At 40.3% G+C, this 22,996-nt stretch overlaps 1 protein-coding gene across 3 annotated transcripts in view; it reads left to right on the forward strand.

The window, feature by feature from the left end:
* npas3 (neuronal PAS domain protein 3) overlaps positions 1-22,996 on the forward strand; it is a 333,561-nt gene that overhangs the window by 143,818 nt on the left and 166,747 nt on the right. For all 3 annotated transcript variants that reach the window (XM_084096866.1, XM_084096867.1, XM_084096868.1), the window contains exon 4: positions 15,149-15,231. In XM_084096866.1, the coding sequence (XP_083952992.1) occupies positions 15,149-15,231 (83 nt within the window). The remainder of the gene's footprint in view (positions 1-15,148; positions 15,232-22,996) is intronic.

The following is a 22,996-nucleotide window of genomic DNA, read 5'->3' on the forward strand; positions in this document are numbered from 1 at the left end:
ATTACTGACACTTTTTTTTTTTTACTGTACTACTGTACAGTTGGCTGCCTTCTATGATACATTCTTTTGACCAAATTGGATGGCTAAATCACAAACTTTTGATTTGCCTAAACATTGTGCAGGGTGTAAAAATGTTATAGACAAATGTTTATTGTACATACTTATATTTCCATTCAATATAGAAGAGTATTGATGAACAATCCTTAAAATCTAATTGAAAATGTACTATTTTACTGCATATTTCTAATGCTGTTTTTTTTATTTAATTGGACCATGAGCTTAGCCACGTGCTAATGGCCAACTCTATTGGAATTAATTGCTTGTAAAAGTAAGCTTCACAAGATGTTCTGTTTGTGTGGTGTGTGTTTGTGGAGATGCTGTCTACTGTATGTAGTGTTCCAGATCGTCGCCTTTTGAGGTTTCATTTCAGTCAGGGTGTTGTCTTAGAAGGCAATTGACTATGAAGGCAGTAAACAGAAGGCAGCTCGCTAGGTTTTGGAACAGAGCAAAGGAGAAAAAAGATACACATTAACCCAAAATGAAAAGGCTGTTTCATGATGATCTTATACTGCAAAAATCTTGTTTTTACTCTTGGCATCTTGGTCTTGTTTTCCAGTAGAAATATCTAAACATTTAAAACAAGATGAGTTTACCTCAGAAGCAAAATTGCACAAATATGATTGTGTTCTTCAAATGGCAGAATTTGTCTCTTGCTTTAGGGGAAATCCATCTAATCTGATCTAATCTAATCCATCCATCCATCCAGTCTGTCTGTCTGTCTGTCTGCCGGCCTGCCCGTCTGTCTGTCTTTCGATCTATAATTCTGTCTGTCTGCCAGCCTGCTTGTCTGTCTGCCCCGTCTGTCTGTCTGCTTCTCTGTCTGCCCCGTCTGTCTGTCTGCTTCTCTGTCTGCCCCGTCTGTCTGTCTGCTTGTCTGTCTGCACCATCTGTCTGTCTGCTTGTCTGTCTGCTTCGTCTGTCTGTCTGCTTCTCTGTCTGCCCCGTCTGTCTGTCTGCTTCTCTGTCTGCTTCTCTGTCTGCCCCGTCTGTCTGTCTGCTTCTCTGTCTGCTTGTCTGTCTGCCCCATCTGTCTGTCTGCTTGTCTGTCTGCCCCATCTGTCTGTCTGCTTGTTTGTCTGCCGTGTCTGTCTGTCTGCTTCTCTGTCTGTCCCGTCTGTCTGTCTGCTTCTCTGTCTGTCTGCTTCTCTGTCTGCACCATCTGTCTGTCTGCTTGTCTGTCTGCCCCGTCTGTCTGTCTGCTTGTCTGTCTGCACCATCTGTCTGTCTGCTTGTCTGTCTGCTTCGTCTGTCTGTCTGCTTCTCTGTCTGCCCCGTCTGTCTGTCTGCTTCTCTGTCTGCTTCTCTGTCTGCTTCTCTGTCTGCTTCTCTGTCTGCCCCGTCTGTCTGTCTGCTTCTCTGTCTGCTTGTCTGTCTGCCCCATCTGTCTGTCTGCTTGTTTGTCTGCCCCGTCTGTCTGTCTGCTTCTCTGTCTGCCCCGTCTGTCTGTCTGCTTCTCTGTCTGCCCCGTCTGTCTGTCTGCTTGTCTGTCTGCTTGTCTGTCTGCCCCATCTGTCTGTCTGCTTGGTTGTCTGCCCCGTCTGTCTGTCTGCTTGTCTGTCTGCACCATCTGTCTGTCTGCCCCGTCTGTCTGTCTGCTTGTCTGTCTGGACCATCTGTCTGTCTGCCCCGTCTGTCTGTCTGCCCCGTCTGTCTGTCTGCTTGTCTGTCTGCACCGTCTGTCTGTCTGCTTGTCTGTCTGCCCCGTCTGTCTGTCTGCTTGTCTGTCTGCACCATCTGTCTGTCTGCTTGTCTGTCTGCCCCGTCTGTCTGTCTGCTTGTCTGTCTGCCCCGTCTGTCTGTCTGCTTGTCTGTCTGCACCATCTGTCTGTCTGCTTGTCTGTCTGCCCCGTCTGTCTGTCTGCTTGTTTGTCTGCCCCATCTGTCTGTCTGCTTGTCTGTCTGCCCCGTCTGTCTGTCTGCTTGTCTGTCTGCACCATCTGTCTGTCTGCCCCGTCTGTCTGTCTGCTTGTTTGTCTGCCCCGTCTGTCTGTCTGCCGCGTCTGTCTGTCTGCTTGTCTGTCTGCCCCGTCTGTCTGTCTGCTTGTTTGTCTGCCCCGTCTGTCTGTCTGCCCCATCTGTCTGTCTGCTTGTCTGTCTGCCCCGTCTGTCTGTCTGCTTGTCTGTCTGCCCCGTCTGTCTGTCTGCTTGTTTGTCTGCCCCGTCTGTCTGTCTGCTTGTTTGTCTGCCCCGTCTGTCTGTCTGCTTGTCTGTCTGCACCATCTGTCTGTCTGCTTTGCAGTACATCACTGTAATCTGAGGCTCAGATATGGGACCTCTCTCTTTCTCTCTCCTTCTCTCTTTCTCTTCTCCTCACTGGATCATGTCATTGTGGGTTAGCTCCTAATTACTCTCTCCCAGAGACGTTCCAAATATTCCCCTGGTGCTAATATTTTTCTGCCTCAACGACTCATTATGTTGTTTGGCAGCCTGAAACATCAGCCTTTCAATGTCTGAGCACCACGGCTCATGTACAGTCTTCCACCTCTACACCTCTCTCTCTCTCTCTCTCTCTCTCTCTCTCTCTCTCTCTCTCTCTCTCTCTCTCTCTCTCTCTCTCTCTCTCTCTCTCTCTCTCTCTCTCTCTCTCTCGGTCTGCCGGTCTGTTTCCACGACTACTCCTGTTGCTGTGGCATTACAGGTTGTTCTGTGCAGTCTGAAAGTGTAGGTAATCATGTATGATATAGATTCAATAGCATGACTCCTGAGTCTCATGTCTGTTCACCTTCTGTTGATTGCACACAGCGATTATTTGCCTTTTCCAGGCATCATTCTGCGGTAACGCAGATCTTCCCAGTATATACTCTGTCATCTTACATTTTCTTCTCCTTTCTGTCCATTTTCTAAGCATTTAATTGGTCGAGAGTTGATTGTTCATTCCTTAGGAGACATAATAGAGTTCTTAATTATGTTTTAGTGAAGTATCAACATGATTAGATAGATAGATAGATAGATAGATAGATAGATAGATAGATAGTCTTTTGTATCTGGGCAAATGTGAGGCATTGAGATCTCTTGAGATGCATGTGAGATTACTGAAGTCTTTTTCACAGAGAAATAACTTACAAGCAAGAGATTTAAGCAAAAGTCTCAATTAATCTGCATTTAACCTTTTTGCAATTGAGGAGAAACAATTGAGATATTAATAAGCACTCATTTGTGCTTTTTTTTCTTCTTTCATATGGCTGCACATTCACACAGAATCATCTTGACTGTCTTAATCTTGGGCATTCTGCCAGGTAAGGATGTGTTGAAGTCAAGGACAGCCGTAGAGGACAACATGGCGGCGTTTCAGTGCACGTTTTGATGTGTGTGGTGAGGCGGTCTGAGGCAGGCAGGTTTTAGTGTCATGTCTGTTAGATGCATGTAATGCTTCAATCTTGAGCTGTGAGAGGAAAGTGTCTGGAAAACACAGACTTCATGGTACATAGAGCGGCCTTGATGTTACTTTAGCCCCTCACAGAACACACCTCAACCATGACATCTGCCGTTATGTGTGTTTCAGCACAAAGAAACGCTCCAAAACTAAAGGAAAGTGGTAAAGTCCGGTCTTTCATTCTGCAAGTTGTGTTTTTTTTCTTTTTTTCTGCAGTTAAATGTCTTCTTAATATTGTATTCCGTTTGACTGGATCGTCCATGCTGAGAATTTCCCCCTCAGCATCATCAGCATGCGAATTATTAAACAGTGTAAGCAAAGTTAATAGTCAAGTGCTGACCAAGTGCTTCAGAATTTCTGGGGCTTCTTCAGCAAACCTAAACCCACCAATCAGAATGCTTAATTTAGCAGGAAAACACGAAGAAAGCTTATTTTCCACTGCACAGGTCTTTAAGCAGACAAGCAGTCTGAATCTCGTCCAGTTCTCTGCTGTCCCGCAGCATGCGTCCTGCAGGCCTGGCCGGGTTCGGTTGGGTTTATTAAGAGAAGCCTGCTGCTGCACTTTGGTAATGGATTGTTTATCTGTATGGCTGCACTCGAGGGCAGCACAGGCAGCCTGCCTTGCGCTTTAATGCGGTTTGCCATAATGAATGCATTTCCAAATTAGATGAGGCTTTTTTCCCCCCATTATTTTCTTTTGCTCATCCAGTGGTATTGATTCATTTGCGGTGCCCCCTGAACTTGACCTTGCTAGGTCTGGTCAATGTCAATATCTCGTCCTCCTTTGCCTTTCCTCGTCAGAGCGAGCTATCGATAGCTGCATTTAGCAACCGGGACTCTTAGGATCTAAAGATCCATACGCATTTCGGAGGTGTCGGAATAACACATCAGCCTGTGAGAACGAGAAATAGCCCAGCATCCTTGACTTTAAGTCAACATCACCTGGTGCACGATTCTTTAGTGCATATTATCCTGAAGAAAAAAAAAAGAGTGAATAAAATGTAATTTCAAAACAAAATGGATTTGATATTGTTGGATAATATTATTTTTAAGGCAGTTCAATTCATTGAATGTGTTAATTTTGTATGATTAATTAGTTATTAAAAAATTATATTTAAAAAATGACTGAAAAAATATTTTATTTAATAATTTGATGTCTTCATTTAGGGACTTTTCTCAGCCAATTATCATGTATGCAATTAATTTGATTAATTAATCAACCTGTCGAGTAATTAATTTGATTAATATTTTTAATTGATTGACAGTTCTAATTGTTTTTCTTCCACCCACATGGCCTTGATTACACTAGGGGGGAAAAAGAGGTGGACAAAGTTACTACAGTTTGATGGATGATTATGAAAAGCTTGTTTTCTTTCATGCACAATAAGACCAGGTAACTTTTATTAAAGGCAGGGTAGGCAGTTTGTTGCAGAAACATTTTTGTTATGCTGGTTGAAAGTCTAATCACATCTTGATAGTAATCTCTAAGTTAAGTGGACTAAATGTATTTGTATATTGTCTGTAGAAGAAGTAGAACCATAAAATGTTCGTCCAATCTATGAATTCGGTCCGAATGCAATGATACGATGTCCTACTTGACTGTCAACTTTAGTTTAGAGTCCAATTCTCACTATTAACTAGTTGCTTATTAGCATGCATATTACTAGGATATTGGCTGTTTATTAGTACTTATAAAGCACTCATAAGTTGGACAGACGTCAGTCACCGAGCACCGCAACCAAAATCGGCAGCTGCCTTTTACAGTTCCTCCTGAACCAAAACAACGATCTTATGCCGCATTACTACTGTAATTTGGAAGGAAACCCTTGATGTTTTGCTTGAAGCGGTTGGTGACTCGAATTTATGCTTTTTAATGGAAACACGATCAACGCCGAAATGAATCTGCAGCAGTCATATGTTCTACAGGCCAGAGCTTTTTAAGTTGTTTATGTTCATTATTATTGTAATTTTATGTGCTTTTAGACATGAGGTATTTAAAAACTGTCTCTCGTGATGCTTTTGTTTGCTCCCTGCTGTACTCATTCATGTGTTTTGAAGAAGATCTCTGCTTTCAAAGCTAGCTTGCTATTACTAGCCTTCTTGGAAATTGTTTACCTAAGAAATAAAGAGGATGTCATGTTGATTTTAAAATAATCTTTTGAAGTAGGGAAAGCCTGTGCACTGGGAGGGAAAAAACATCTTTAACCAGCCTAAACCGGTTTGCTACTAGTCTCCAAGCCAGGTCAGGCTGGTCCGTTGGTTGGATTTGGGCACTTTTCAGTTTTTTCACAGAAATGTAGTGGATGACTCGACAGAAATGCATTGACAGGCGACAAGTGGCGCTTTAAAATCACAGTGTGGTTTCAGTCTTGTCTTTCACCATTATCTTTAGTCACTCTGTCAAATGACCAGCTGCACGATACAGCGTTCTCAGGGTTTTCCAGTTAAAACTGCAGGTGTGCGCTTACCGGGTTTTACTAGCTTTGGGTTTCTTCTCATTTTTTTTTCTGCAGCAGTGAAAATGAATGGGTTTTGTTCTTGAAATGGCTCTGCTTTGAGGATAATGTGAGCTGTGAGTATGATGACCGCTCTCTTTCTCTTGCTGTCTCTCTCCCTCTCCGTTGGTTTTGATATGGATCGTGAGTGGACAGTGCTTGTCATCTGGAGAGCTTGTGTCCCGCGCTCCCTCGGCCCTCTTATCTCCGTATCTGACACAGTTGTTTCTGCTCGTGATGAGAGGAAATAGCACAATGATAAAATACCAAATCACTTCAGCGGGGACTTCAGAGCCTCTACAAGCTTTCCATAGACAATTATTCCTCACTGAGCTCCTCTTCAAGGTGTAATCTAACATCTCCGTAGCAACTGAGCTGGAGATTTCCACTTTTGCCGCGTGCGTTTGCGCCGTACGTGTGTTTTAGTGTGCAGAGATAATACCAGTCACACTGAGGCTAAGCACATACAGACTAGTGATGGGGGTTGTAGAAGCTTTTGGATGCAAACTCACTCTTTTATTCATTGATCTTATGGATTCCTCTTTCAGATCTAATTATTGTGCAGATAAATACATGAATGTAACTGCATAATTGTTATTGCAAAGATTTTGAGTTTGACAAATTTTGAGAGGACAAATTCAGATAAATTCTGAGTTACCATACTTGGCCTTCAAGTCACTTTCACTTTCCTATATATATATATATATACACTCACCTAAAGGATTATTAGGAACACCTGTTCAATTTCTCATTAATGCAATTATCTAATCAACCAATCACATGGCAGTTGCTTCAATGCATTTAGGGGTGTGGTCCTGGTGAACTCCAAACTGAATGTCAGAATGGGAAAGAAAGGTGATTTAAGCAATTTTGAGCGTGGCATGGTTGTTGGTGCCAGACGGGCCGGTCTGAGTATTTCACAATCTGCTCAGTTACTGGGATTTTCACGCACAACCATTTCTAGGGTTTACAAAGAATGGTGTGAAAAGGGAAAAACATCCAGTATGCGGCAGTCCTGTGGGCGAAAATGCCTTGTTGATGCTAGAGGTCAGAGGAGAATGGGCCGACTGATTCAAGCTGATAGAAGAGCAACTTTGACTGAAATAACCACTCGTTACAACCGAGGTATGCAGCAAAGCATTTGTGAAGCCACAACACGCACAACCTTGAGGCGGATGGGCTACAACAGCAGAAGACCCCACCGGGTACCACTCATCTCCACTACAAATAGGAAAAAGAGGCTACAATTTGCACGAGCTCACCAAAATTGGACAGTTGAAGACTGGAAAAATGTTGCCTGGTCTGATGAGTCTCGATTTATGTTGAGACATTCAGATGGTAGAGTCAGAATTTGGCGTAAACAGAATGAGAACATGGATCCATCATGCCTTGATACCACTGTGCAGGCTGGTGGTGGTGGTGTAATGGTGTGGGGGATGTTTTCTTGGCACACTTTAGGCCCCTTAGTGCCAATTGGGCATCGTTTAAATGCCACGGCCTACCTGAGCATTGTTTCTGACCATGTCCATCCCTTTATGACCACCATGTACCCATCCTCTGATGGCTACTTCCAGCAGGATAATGCACCATGTCACAAAGCTCGAATCATTTCAAATTGGTTTCTTGAACATGACAATGAGTTCACTGTACTAAAATGGTCCCCAGTCACCAGATCTCAACCCAACAGAGCATCTTTGGGATGTGGTGGAACGGGAGCTTCGTGCCCTGGATGTGCATCCCACAAATCTCCATCAACTGCAAGATGCTATCCTATCAATATGGGCCAACATTTCTAAAGAATGCTTTCAGCACCTTGTTGAATCAATGCCACGTAGAATTAAGGCAGTTCTGAAGGCGAAAGGGGGTCAAACACAGTATTAGCATGGTGTTCCTAATAATCCTTTAGGTGAGTGTGTGTATATATATATATATATATATATATATATATATATATATATATCATAGTATAAATACATATTTAATAGTTTGATTAAACCTTCAAAATATGAGAATTATTTTATAATTATTTATATAATATTTCATACCTTAAAATAGCTTGAATGTAACTCTACACCCTTGCCTCATTTAGTATATGTGGTTCTATGAATATGTAAATTAGCCCCGCCCCCACTCACTCACACCAGCTCAGAGATCCACTCGTTGACAATCACACGTTGACGTGATTGGTTACAAGGTAGTTTGTGACGTCAGAAACACTGACGATTGTGTCTTTGGTTCACTGCAGTTTTAAGGAGAAAATACTCAGCATGGTTTGTCTTAAAGCATATTAAAAACACCACATAGACATATAAACAACATTAAAAGCTTGATTTTCACCACAGGGGGACTTTAAATGAGTTGTGAGGACATCGGATATGTGTCAGAGTGACAGCAGCCTAATAAACCTGCTGCTATGATGTCTGCCATTAATGTAAATCAAAGAACAAAGACAACGAGAAAATCACTCACTGCTCTTGACTGAATCACTTTTGTAGCTTTAATAAGGATTAATCTATATTTAATTTCAAATGTATGAAGTGAAGACTGTGTTTGATAACTTTATTCAATATATATATATATACTTTAGATTAGACTGTTTCAAAATTAAACACACACACATTTTTGTTGGAGGGTGCATAGTACGCCAGATCCCATGAAATCCATTCATGAGCAATGTGTTTTTTTGTGTTGATGTATTTCCTGTGGAATCAGGAAATTGCCAGGACATTAATCATTAGTAGAAATGGATTAAAAGCCACAAAACTCATTTTTGATTTCACAGAGTCTTTTAAAAGCAGTCTACGGTGGTTAACTCACTAGGTTTTGGAGCAGAGCTGCAACGAGAGAAAGGGAGAGAGAGACAGCGGGTGAGCGTCATTAGCGGAGAATGAAGCGGCTTAAATTTTGATGATATAAATGAGGAGAAAAGATGAGCATGGATTATTGAACACATCATAATGAAAACTTAAACCAGTCAAAGACGTTAAAAGAAACTAATTAAAACAAATGTTTCAACCTCCATCTTCACGGGCATAACTTATTCAGAGGCCTGCGCGAAGAGAACGATCCGGCCCTGTCATTATCCCAACTAAAGTAAATTATTTAATGACATTTGGCCTGTGAAAACATGAGGAGCAGATTATGGATTGAAGGTCAGCGGATGGGAAGGAAAGCCAACGGGAGATTTGACTTACAGTTTGAAATGTAAGAAATCTAGATTGTCACTGGTGAATTGTTTTGATAGATAAATACATACAGTATTTTGTGTTATAGAGCAGTTGACATATTAAAGACTGCATTTAAAGTTTCACCCATAAGAATTCAAATGATTTTTTTATGTATTGCATCAACATAAAGTTATTGTGTATTCTGTGCATATATCTGTGTAAATTCAATACAGTTTTATTATGTACAGTAAATCTATTTTGATATTGAATCTTGGTCTTTAAACCTATATATTTTTAATCATTTCACCTGACAATAAATTACTATAGTTTGGCACAGAACTTTTTATTTTTAACTTTTGAAATGTATTATTTCTGCCCACTTGAACATTTATGATGAATGTGCCTGAAATGCGCAAATGTTGCTTTTTATGGCCACATGACCATTTGATTGTCTGGACCTTTTCTGAAAAGAAAACTTCGACATTTGTGCTCTTGGAAGTGTAATTGAATTCTCCTAATGTAGACTTTGATGAAGGGTTTGGATTCAGTGAAACGTCGAATTTCCATTTGCCCTGATTTCTCAATATTGTGGAAACTGCTGTATTGTTTATAATCTTGTGAATATCACCTTGGCTCTTTTGCGATGAAGAGTTTCTCTCTCAAATGCAGACTTGGGTTTCCGCCCTCCTCTTTGAGGAACGTTTGCTGCATTCAAAGACAACTGAACAATGAAACAAGAAGAGTCTGTAATTTTCTGAATAAGCTAATGACATGCTGTGATCTGTTCAGTCTCATCATTTCATTAACTCGCAGCACTTTTACATTCAACTACACAAGCGCACGAGATGTGGTGGTTGCGTGTGCATGATGGGCCGTTCAGTCCTGATCGTAGAGCACCTTGAGGTTTATCAATTACTGCGTGACGCGTCTCACTCCTGTCTAATGAGTGCAGACGTTGAAGCAAATGAACCGTGTGAAACATGGGAGAAATCTGACATTGTTCAGTTTAAATCAGTGCAAGAAGAAATGCAAGTCACCATGAAATCAGATATGACCCCATGTAGTTCCCTGTTCTTATTGTGCAGGATTTATTTAAAAGAAAATGTTTGTTTTCATCTTTTATGGAAATGCAATAACTTGCTAAACCTCTCAACAGGCTTTTTTTCACTCTCATTCTCCATTCTGGTGGTACAGTATGTAGGCTAACATTACATTTCATAAATCAGTTCATTTATGAAAGACAAAAGTTAGTACTGTCCTACATTTTTGCTTTTTTTTTACTGTCTTCAGTTGAACCATTTGATTCAGAACCTTAGTTCATATTTTTGTCATATATGAACAGCAATCTGCACCAAAACAGTCTGAGACCACCTCTGAATCAACATTGTAATAATAATTCAGCCCTTTTTTGAGCAAAACAAACAAATCAGATTTTTCTCAAATCAGATCTTTTCAGGCAGACTGTCCACACTATTTATTGCAAGTGATTAATTGCAACACCGTATGAATATTTCCATATGTTTTTTTGATGTTATCGTTGTGTCACGTTAAGAGTGAAGCAAAAGACAATTTGAAATCTAATTTGAGCAGCCAGAGCATCCAGACTGAGACGCATCTGTAAAAACCGGATTGGAATCGCATTTCAAACCACCTCCAAATGTGGTTTGAATCAGTGATTTCATGTGTTTTTTGCTGTCCAGGCTTTCAAAACCCCATCTGGATTTTTGCAGTCTAAAAAACACCCTTAATATAATAATCTTAGCTCTTTTTTCTACTGGAAATGCATCCTTTAATGCAAGTAAAACAGGCCGTGAATTATGTTTGCTTTAAAGGGGTCATATCCTACAATTTGTGTTCATTTTATTTATTTATCTATTTCTATTTTTAATGATAGCCAAGGTTGAACTAACTATAAGTCTGAAAACACCCCTAATATTATATAATACCTTAATATCTTTTTAAACTGAAATGCATCTGAGTAAAATGGGCTGTAAATTGTGTAAGTTTTTTTCTTTTCTTTTAAAGTCCACTTTTAATGATAGTCTAGGTTTCTGGGACACAAAAAACAGTGTCTTGATTTAGTTTTATGTGAATATTTTTCACCCTCTCTCTTACCATAGAGGTAAACATGGTGGTTTTGCTTCTGTGAATGTAAGAATTATATATGCAAATTACTTTTTATGGCTATTATTATTGGCTGATCTCTTCGCATGTGAATTGAGTTAGTTAAAAATTAGCCATAGAAAAAGTTCTGTCGACACATTTATGTTCTGAACCTTTGATTCATTTGCTCCTTTGATTCTAAGTACTAAACCTGTTTTTTTTTTTTTGCGACTGTCTCTTGACTGATATTCCCTACCTCCCTGAAAACATTCCCGATTAGACCCGAAGGCCTCGTCTCCCCGTATCGCCACGGGCTCAGTGTGGGCGGTTAGCATGCGAGTTAGCATACCTTAGCACGTGAATTTCACCAGATTACACGACTTCCCATTGTGCCGTTCGCGCTTTGACGTTGTCCGTGGCTTCCGACCGCGAGAGCATTGACAGCTTGATGAATTAGGCCTGACACTTGCCAAAATAGCCGTCCTTTGTGCCAGCTGCCAGTTGAGCGTCTACACTCCGTTAATTGAATTGGCAATTTGTGTAACAGTACCTGCCCCTGAGCCTTTGGTGAAGCCAGGGACCGCCATTTAGCTCCAATAATCCAGGACTAGGGAATAAGAGGTCTAAGCTTCACAAGAAATTATTGCAGATTTAAAATGACAGTTTGATGCCTTGCTGCCAATTTCCCATTCAATGAGAAATAAATTAACAATAGCAATAATGTTGACTTATAAAAGTGAAAGTTAAATTGACTTTCTAATAGCACAAACGATTTGAAATTGCCACTGCGGCGAGTAACAAATTGCATTTATTGCAGTCTTGCACCAAATGCTGTTTGTGGCTTGGCTGGTATTGAAGACTAGCATTACATATTGAAAGTGTCAAATGGAATGCAATACTGTCTCATAATAAAATTCTATTAGTCTATATCAGACGGGGTCTGTCCATTTGCATGTTCGCGAAATGCCGTCAAGGACTTTGGAATATTGCGTCTTTGGATTTGCAATACTCTGAATGGAATAACATCATCCTGTATGTCTTTGACAGTACACCAGAACTCAATAGACAGATCCTGTATATTTTTACAGTGACTTTACTGTATTGTGCATGACTTATTAGGTCAGGCGTGATGTATTTGCTCGCGTTTCCACAGTAATATATTTGTATGTGCTCAATCTAGCGTGGCAGGGAGCTAAACTAGAGGAGATGTATTATGGAGAATCATTGCGGGACAGACATTGTGTTGCCTCTGTGCTCCCGCAAGCTCTTTATTCATATATCATTTGCGTCACGAGCAAAATGAAGCAGATTAATAGAGCATAATTCCTGAGATCAATATGCAATTATATTCATCTCTCTGGCTGCTCGGGCAGCCGTACAGAGGCATGGCGACACAGTCGCATAGTCTTGTCGTTGGACAGTATTGAGTGTACCAGTAAACCAGGGGATGAAAATTGTTTAAGACGTTTACATTTGCCGTTTTCATTTTTTTTATCGTATGCACTTCCTGCTTTTTACTCTCTAGAAACCTTTTAAAATCACCCTTTCATGAATCTGTCTCCTTTAAGACTCACTTGGTTACTTGTTTCTTAAGCTAATCTGTGGTTCAACATGTTCACATTTTTCATTATGAAATATTACCCGTAGAGTTTATAGTTTGCAAAGCTCCTCAAGGTCAAGGAATTTGGAGGACGTGTGGCTGATTTCCATGCGGTGATCTTAAGCGAGGATCCTTGTGTGATGAGAGCTATTGTCTGGAGATGTCGCTTTTAAGCACAGAGAGGAGGATAATTTGAGGCTGGTCAAGTGACCTCTTAACTTTGGTATTTTCTTTGTCGACTGACTTGTACTGCTGGTGGTTGTGATCTCTGCTGGAGCACTTTATATGTAGCCTAGCGTAGCCAGACCTTCAGGCTGATGACAAAAGGTCTGATCTCCATGGTAGCTTCCATTGGCCAAGGACCGCCGAGAGGCCGTCTGAATGACATGTAAAACAACCAATCACAGATTGTTTTGTTCCGCGTCATGTTTAGGTAGGATGTCCCTACAATAACAGACAGGTGTTTAAAACTCTTGGACGAATTCTAAAGAGTCTATACCATAAACTTCACATACTTGACATCTTTTTGTAAATCCAGCGTTTAGTTGATCCTGATAAGCTCACATTGTCACAGCTGTAAACATGACATCGTTCTATGAGGGGGTTTGGCTTCACGACAGCTTTGTTTCCAGACAGACCGCTAAAGAACGCGACACGCGTCTTCGGAAATCCTGTAGAATTCAACCAATCAGATGACGTCTTCAAAAATCCTGAAGTGTTTCCAGTTAAGTGTGCCATATGCATCAGACTATCAGCTTGTGGGCATGACGTCTGAGGCTGAGACTACATGATATGCTGTTTTCACACTGGGTTCAGTTCTGTTCTATTTTATTGATTTACTGTGCCATTACTATGTTGTGTGGGACTTATTAGGGCAGACATGATGTAACCTTGTGTTTTATAATACTTATTTTCTTTCTTTCTTTCTTTCTTTCTTTAGGGCACATTATGTGCTGTTTCAATTCAGGTCTATTTTCAGAATTGTATTTATTTATTTATTTAATGGCTTGATGTGAAGAACATTCCACATATGTTTTTGCCATATGTAGTTTTAAAGGGAAAAAAACTCATGATAGTAACTGTTTGTTTATAATTCATTTAAACCATGTATTACGTTGACATTCTTGCTGTAGGTTAATTCTGTTTACTCATCGATTTCCAGATTTATTCACATTTGGTTTTTGAGAAGTGTCAATTTTGGAACTGTTTGTGTTGCCAAATGTTTTTGAACTAAATAAACCAAATTCCGACATCAGACAGACATATCAAAAGCACGTGTGTGTGTGTGTTGTGTGCCAGGCTGCGTTGATTGCGTGTGCATGAATGCACTGTGTTTGATGTGCAGGTATGTGTGTGTGTGTGTGTGTGTGTGCATGATTTCTGTGCGATCCTCAGGGCGTAAGAGCTCCCTCTGCTGTGCGCTGAGAGCCTCCGTGTCCTTGTCCCACCGGATTGTTGCTCAGGATTGTTTGCCTTTCCACCCACAGTGGCGGCTACTGACCCCGACGCTCCAGGGACATCGCCGAGAGCCCGGCTCTCTCCCTTTCTCTCTCCTCCGGCTGCCGCTGCCCTTCCCGCTTGTGTTGTGGCAGGAATGTTCCTCCGGGGCGGACACAGGGCTTAGCGCTGAAAGCATTACCGGAGGGGAGAAGTGTGTTTACCCAGCTTGAGGCTCTCTGAAGGACAGAGGCTTCTCATGTGGGTCCCGGCCCCTCTCGTGCACGCTCACCTGGGGCACGACGTCCTTATGTCCCCGTTACGCCCTCCCTGAATGGCAAAGCGTTGTTTGCTACTGGTCCTTGAGAATCCTTAATGGCCGTTCAGCGCTTTATTACATCATTAATTGCACTTAATTCAGCAACATTACCCGAATGCCTGGCTAGGCTTGGAAAATTAAGTACAGAGCACTTTGTTATAAAATTCTCTATAATGAGCTCTGGTGGGACAAGGTCTGTTAAGTTTGAAATCACCCCAGGCCATTTTTTAGCAGAGCCTGAGCCGACTTTAAAGTTGGAAACTTGGAAAAAATGCCCTGAGGGCGCTGTTCTCTGGGTGCTTTGCAGCTCAATGGATGTGGCGATATTAGTCCTGCTATAAACAGCGGGCTTTGTAGCACCAAGCCTTGCTGAATATGCAGAGCAGAGCCGTTCTGAGGCTTTGATTTGCATCTGTGTATTTACAGTACCGGGGGCTTAGTATTATTGGGGCGGAAGTGTTTGTTTAACAGTTTACCGTATCTGTTTAAAATCGCACGGGCAGATTCCAATTCCAAGTTCGTTTGGATTTAAAGCGGAAACGTGCGTGCGCATGCTGACACGAGTGAGCTCACTCTGTGTGCTTCTCTTCACAGCTATCGGGTCCCAGCGGAGGCGGAGCCCCAGCATCGTTGCCTCGGAGATCTTTGAGCCTCACCTTGGCAGCCACATTCTGCAGGTAAGATGAGATTCAAACTATTAAATCTGCCTTTGTTCATTCAAAACACCCTGATGTTCTTATAGTTCGGGACGAGCTTGAGATCAACACTGGGTGTGAAGATCATATTATGCATATTTGATATGCATATTATGTAATGCACAAAAAAGTTGAAATGCAATCTTCTTATTTAGAAAAGAAAAAGGTCTGTATGAACTGATATCTGTCCTTGACATTATTTTGATGAAACACTTTATTTTCTGAAGGCTGGTGGTATTTTGTTTCCCTTTTCCTTACACAATTTATTATAATATTTATGAGATAAATAAATATGATAATCTGAGTTTCAGTTAAAGATCGTTTCAGTTGAAGAATCATGGGATAAAGCTAATTTTTATTGGTCAAAATTACTTTTCAGTTGAATGAATGCGTTAATGGTGACTGTTCAATTTATTTTATATGCAATTTGTATAACACTTATGAAGAATAATTACAGTAATTGACAGAAAATACCAATTCCAGTTAGAAATCCTTTGCACTTAATTATGTTTTACTAGCACTCAAATAAGTGTTAGAAGTGATAAAGACAGAAAAAATATAAAATTGCCCAATTTGTCCATTATATTCTTACCAAAATAGGTTATTTGAACACAAATAAAATTTTAGTAAGTGCAGCGTGACATTTTTCTGAAATATTTTACATATTAACGCAGGACATTTAGTAATCTGTTAGTCTAAGTATTCATAAGTAATTATTAAGATGAATAGCAAAATCCAGTTGCTTATGAATAAATTAGCAGGCGTTCTACAATGACCTGGGTGAATGAAATCCGTCACAGATGTACTAATGTGTGTGTTTAGAGATTACAGGTCTGTTGTCTCAAGACATATGTGGTGTCTCTTAGCTGTTTAGCATGCAAGTAAATGAAGGATGACACTTCCTCAGTCTGCTGGTGTTTCGGGAAATCTCAAGGGGAGGGGGCGAATTTCTTATTTCACCTCAGAGAGTAGAAAAAATCGTTTTTTATCCACGCTTAGCTACAGCACTGATGTCCTTTCAAATTCGTTTTAATGACACAGAACGAAAAGCGCAATTTACACCAGTCACCTGTGTCCAAAAAAGCGGATTAGGAATATTTATATAGCGGTTCGCCGGTCCCCGGACTGCCAGCGCTATTCCCTTACGACAGGTTAAGTGTGTGACAGCAAAGCGGAAATTTATAATTAACACCGAAACCAGGCTGGAAGTCTGTCGAGGCGTGGCCTTTTCAAGGAAGGACTTGTTCCTGGCAAATTGTCCCCATTAATCTTCAGCTTAATTGATTGTGAAAAGTTTTAGGATGACATTTTAAAAAAAGCATGCTCGGCTGGTGATTGATCTGAAGAAAATGAACTAATAATGGATGCAAGGCAGTCATTAGTTGTTGAGCGCCGAGGCTAATTTTAGACAGCTTAAACCTTGTTTGATAGCGTTTAATAAAGAGGACGTGGGGGAAGAGCTGCTAACCGGCCTTCACCTGCAAACGGACGTTACGCATAGATACTCACGCATACATGCACTTTTACATAGAGTCATCCTGATTCTTATTTCATAAGGCTTTGGTTTTTGTTGACTGTTTGTATGAATGCTATGCATTGTTGATATTGGTGAAATCGGTGTTCATTCAGATTCATTGATATTGGTTTCTCATTCATTTTGAAATATGAAATGTTTCCAGGTTTGTTGATAACATTGCAGTTTCATATCACTTCACTGTATTCTTTATGGACAGAGTGTTTTATGCAAAATGTCTTGAGATAAAACACATTAAGGAGACTTGTACATGTGTCAGGTTTGGTAGAAGAGGAATAATTGATGACAGACATATACTTTGTATATTATTTTCATAGTTCTGTATGTCAAATGCCTTGTCCATATAGAGGAGAGGTGCACTTAACATGAAATCAAAATTAACCCCATTTACTTTTAGAATTATTGTTCCTGGTTTTATTGTGAAGGATTCATCAATTTGCTTTTAAGGGTGTGTTCACAGTTGTAGTTTGGTTCTCTTAGTTCTTTTGGTCTGGACCAAAAAAGAAAATGATACATTTAGTCTTCATTCGATTAGTGTTCACACTAATCGATCTTAAAGTTACCATCTGTGTTCTGGCTAAATGTGCTATAAATACATATGATCTTGTGAAATCAACTTGTGAAAAGCTGGTATTCTTGAGCATTATGTCCTTTTTTGGGTCGCATTTCGTTTACGTTGCATCCTGTTTTTAGTTTGTTTAGATGTCTTTGGTCTGTGTTGCGTTCATATTTCAGCCGAAACGCACCAGAGTTCGTTTGGAAGTGGACCGTGACTTTTCAGGGTTCCCGATCCGCTTGTTTGGTGCGCACCAGGGTTTGAATGGTAATGTTTACACTTATTCAAATTAACCAGGGTTCGGTTTAATGAAACCAAACATGCCAAGTGTGAACACACACTAAATTAACTTTTCTTCTCTAAAGGTAGCTATGTACAGTATAAAGCAGCTTTCTGTTGGTCAACTCTGCAAATTCGTGTGATCAACTTGAACACAAGCAAAATCTCCATGAAGAAGTTTTTTAGCCTCACGCAAAACTCCCATTTGTGCAGATTTCTTTTAAAAATGTCTGTATTTTGCCCATGAAATTTCACAGAGTAACAGTGCTGCAACCAAGGTCTCAAAGTAGGGGAAAATAATATATTAACCAATGATATCATAAATTGATTTTCACAATCCAGTCAAAATCTGACATAATCAGCTATATTTATTAATAATAATATTTCACAATTCCTTATAGAAATCAATATTTCAGCAGCAGTCAACCATTATAATTAAACAAATATTAACAAATCAAGTCCCGTCTACATCATTTTTTACTGAATTTTGTTTCATTGCATCACATGGTGAAAGTTAAATGTGTTGCAAATGTTGTATGTTGTTGTTTTATTGCTATTTAGCAAAATGAATGAAATTTATAAATGATGAAGCACAAAATTTAATGGTTCTTAAAAATGTATGACAGTTTTACAAGTTTGTATAGTTAAAATTTGAATGTTTTGTTTTTTGCTCTGTGTGGTTTGCGTTTTTTGTGCTGTTATGTGACCCAGTGACCAGATTTCAGCACAGAAAACACTCTGTGCTTTTTTGTTTATGCACAAACAAGCTGAACACATTGAGCACCCAGTTTTGTCAAGCCAGATAATCAATTAGCTGCTTTAATATGCAGGTCTGTTTGAAGGCAGCTGTTGTGACGCTCTGCTTTCCCACTGCTATTTAATGTCATGGCACAATAATATCAATATTGTCTTTTTCTGTCCCAGCTCACACACAAAAACAGTATATTTTTAGAAAAGACCCATTTCTGGCGGCAGGTAAATATCACAACAGAGGATATTTACTTTTCAAGGTTTCATGCAACAAAAGCTAGTTATTTTTGCTACTGTACCTTTAAGACTTTTTCCTGTCGTTTAACACCCTACTCGTCCTTCAGTGGCGTCTCTACTTGCCCCGAGGGTTTTACGGTCTCGGTGGTGTCGGCACAGGCTGTGTCGGCCCTGTGGGCCACAGAAATGACCGTTATGTCCACTCCCACAGTGCATTGTCATTTGCGTGGGCAGCGGGTCGGATTGATTCCGACAGCAGCGCTAGGTCATTAGCAGAGAGCTCAGAAGTCCTCTGTCAAAGCGCTCCACGCTTCCGCCCGGCTAAATAATAGCATTTATATCACACAGATCATGCTTAGCAAGAGATGAATTATAGATGCAGGGTTTCATTTTTAAGGCAGATGAGAGCTTAGCTGCCTGTGAAGGGCAAAAGCAGTGTATGGTCATAGACACACTGCACAGAGAGTGAGACTGAACCTTTGTCCGTTGTTCTTAGGAGATAAGTCTGGTCAGTAAATTAGCGTGAGCTAATGGAGCTGTAAGCCGCTAAATGTTTATGATTACGCTTGTTTTGGGAGCTGAGCTTGACTGGCATGCTCTTTTTTCCTGCAGAGTTTAGCTCCAACTTGCCTCAACACACCTGCCTGGAAGTTTCTAGTATGCCTAGTAAGACCTTGATTAGCTGGTTCAGGTGTGTTTAAAGGTGTGGTATGTAATATTGACTAGTGGTTAATAACTAATAGCTAGTGGTTGAAGTGGGTACTGCACTCCAAATTTAAAATATTAGAGAGAGTTTTCTCTCCTCAGACTTAACACTCACGCCGGTTGCCAGTTTAAGGACACGCAACAGGAATGAGCGCAATTGACGATGAAAGCCGACGAACCTTGCACTGTAAGTTTTTGAGTTGATGTATCCACGTTTTAATATGCCTCTGGTTATTGAGCTTTTTAAATGGATGGATATGCTTTTTAGGTCAGGTATAATCTGCGATCTCTAACCCAGTTTGTTTGACCCAGTCCATTGCAGCAGTACGCTCGTTTTACAAATCTCGTCTCGTTCTCATGAACCCAATCTCGTGAGATGTGTCTCGTCACACCCTTACTATATACTGTCTAAAAATATTAATAATGGTAACAAATTATGCATCTTTTGAAAGGTCTAAGGGTTTAGTGCCAGTCTACGGTCTCTGTTTTACATTATAGGTGCTACAGCAACAGTAATATTGTAATTTGTGTCAGGAGTACAAATGACAACATGCAAAATCAAAATGGGACTTCATATCTTTGTTATGAAATGGAGATCGCGAGATGAATCCAATCCGTTGCACTTGGGTAAAATGTCCATGACAAGTGTCCAGTGGAAAACAACCAATAGTACTTTTTGTCCACAAAAGCTTTAAATCCGTGAAATATTGATATATTATCCATTGTTTACATCAAATTTCACCTGAACGATCTGCCCTCCGTCATCATTCTTCAAAAAATTATGCAATTTGAGCCTTGTTGTAAAACTTGAATTGGCTAAATCAGTGGTTTTCAACCGGGGCCTCAACAAACTTCCAAGGGGGGTCTCAAGATGGCTTAAAAAAGTTAAAAATAAGACATAACAACCATACAAATAAGTTAAAACAACAGAAAACTAAGATATGACCCCTTCAACAGCTAGTCTTGGAAAACCTGATATGCTATATGAGAGAAAAGTGTGATTTCTAGACCTTGAAAACAATTGGACAAGAATACATTTTATAAGGTATAAATTGAGTAAAGATATATTTAAAAAAAAAACTTATCCATAATCGTTATCCAGCAAATCACAAACAACTTATAAAGGTCATGGAACCTTTGAATATTGTTGTGGACAATAGGGGGCCTTGGCGTCGAAAAGGTTGAGAAGCAGGGGCCTAGAGGGAATCTGCTGACTTTCTGTGCTGATTTTGGTAGGAAATAGATTTAAACTAATACTATAGTCAAATTGGCCAAAGTATTTAACAAACAAACACACAACAGGGTGGAGAACGTGCAGAACGTTGCGAATGGAGCTTTCTGCTGTTATGTGGGCACAGATCGCTCTCTTTTGGACATCCGCAGTTTTTGCATTCATAATAGGGATGCGCCAGACAGCTTGTCAGAAAGTTTCTGATCTACACTGAGCAAATTAACAGCGCTGTTGTTTATTGCTTATCTGTGGTTTTTGATGTGTTTTAGTGATAAAGGATGAAGAGCGTTCAGAGACACTGATCGACAGGGAGCCTTAATTACTGCCTGTGTGTGTGTGTGCGCGCCCGCACCTGTGGTGAGCGCCGGGGTGACAGGACACCAAACGCCTCTTAATATGTCTCGCAGCTTCAAGTTCCAACACTCAATCTTTCATCAACTCCTTGTTTGCTTTCTTCTCTTTCGTTCTCTTGTTGTTTGTTTTGTAGCGTCGTCTTTGTTGTTTTTGGCTTGTTTGTGATAATAGGGCTTGGATTAAAAAAGAGACGAGGGGGAAAAAAAAAACACAGACACTTTGAAAACCCTTCGATCTTCACACCGGAGGAAAGCGCAAAGACGGCGGCTTTAGAAATGACAGCTGTTTACATTTGCATAACATCAATGCGGAGCGAGGCGGTGTCTTTGAGCCCGTCTGTGTGCAGCTGTCACCGGCTGTAATCGCAGGTTGATTCGCGGTTCACAGGAATCGCCATCACGCTTCTCTGGCTCTTCGCTGAGATCAGGTAGAAGGTGGCAGAGAAAGAAAATAACACACAGGGGAGGGTGTTCTTCACCTCAAAACGCCTCATGCTCGAGACGTACATGCAGATGGGTTTAGGGACGTCAAACCCCAGTCTGAGGGATGTCTGTCCATCTTACCTTTGCCGGGGACGTTCGTTCTAGAGCTTAAAGGGATAGTTAACCCTAAAATTAAAAATCTGTCATCGTTTACTCACCTTCATGTTGTCATTGAACAAAAAAAAGAGATTAAATGCTAATTAGATGGTAAAGGTTTGAGAGCTTGAGTGTAGAGGAAGATTTCAGCCTATTTTTACTCATAAGGGTTCAGAAGATTGATTGATTGATTGACTGATTGATTGATTGATTGATTCATGTTAATAGTAATGCTTCAGAAGTGTAGGGTCCAATGGAATCATGTATTTTTAGTCTATTCCATTTATTAACGTGCAAGTCAATCATTTATGTATAATTTCCAAAGAAAAAAGAAAGAAGAAAAGTTACATATTTTATGAACATCATGATCTCAACAGTCCCATTCAACATGTGCTTTTGTTTTATGCGAAATAGCTGAAAATTTCTTCAAAATATCTGGTTTTGTATTGTATGGGAGAAAGAATGTCATGATCATGAGTAAATGATAACTCAACTTAATTTTAATAAAAGCCGAGCTTTGTGTGTGTTTGTGAAGGAAGGATGGATGGCGTTCTTTCAAATGCCTTTTTCTTTTAACATTATTATGCACAAAAAAATTTTCTTAACAACCTCGCCATTATGCAGGAAATGGGACCCATGAGCATATTTAACATATTTCAGGGCAGCGTCTAAATCACACAGATATTCCGGTGATAACTCTTTAATCTTTAATGTTGGGTAATAATCACCCTTGATTTAATATGTATGGCGTGTTATTTTATTTAAGAACATGTTTTTTTTTCTTTTTTCTAAAATACTGTTTAGATGAAGATGGGAGAGAGTTTTCTGCTCCCTGAAAAATCCCATTGAACTGCAACTATGTAGGATTTGTTATATGATAGTAGAGTGTTGTGTGTGGTTGCTAAGGTGTTCTGAGTGCTTTTTAGCATGTGTGTTTGCAGTTTATATGCGGTTTCTAGTTCTAATTGGCTGTTTAATGACTTTATGTACATCAGTATATTGTGTACACGAATTTGGGCACTGGTAAGGACCCTGCTCATTTTACACTGGGACACTAGCCGTGTTTCCACTGTCGGGCCAAAGGCGAGCATGCTACTGCGTGCCAGGGCCAGTCGCGTTACCACTGTCACTTTCAGGTCTTAATCGGGCCTCGTCATGGCTTCCTCAGGGCCAATGGCCAGGGTTTTTTGGTCTGCCGAATACCTTGGTCCAAAGCGTGCCAACTGGGGCTTGAGTAGTGGTAGTGGTCATGAACAAAGGTGGAGTCTACCTGAGTCAGGAGATGGTCAACACCACTGCTCATTCCCCATGTTATTATATCAGGCTACCAGCTAACTTCAACATTTAAGACATTTTAAACAATTTTCAGCTCAAAACTCACTTTCCATGTGAAATACCACTTTGATTCAGCATGATTGATGTGCACTCCTGACAGAAATGAATAAATTACTGTCACTGTAACTTTTTTATTGTAAAACATTGGTCAAATATCGATGCTGGAATCTTAAGTAAAAGCTAAACAT

Source organism: Abramis brama (genome assembly GCF_963993115.1).
Source record: "Abramis brama genome assembly, chromosome: 21".
Taxonomy (NCBI): domain Eukaryota; kingdom Metazoa; phylum Chordata; class Actinopteri; order Cypriniformes; family Leuciscidae; genus Abramis; species Abramis brama.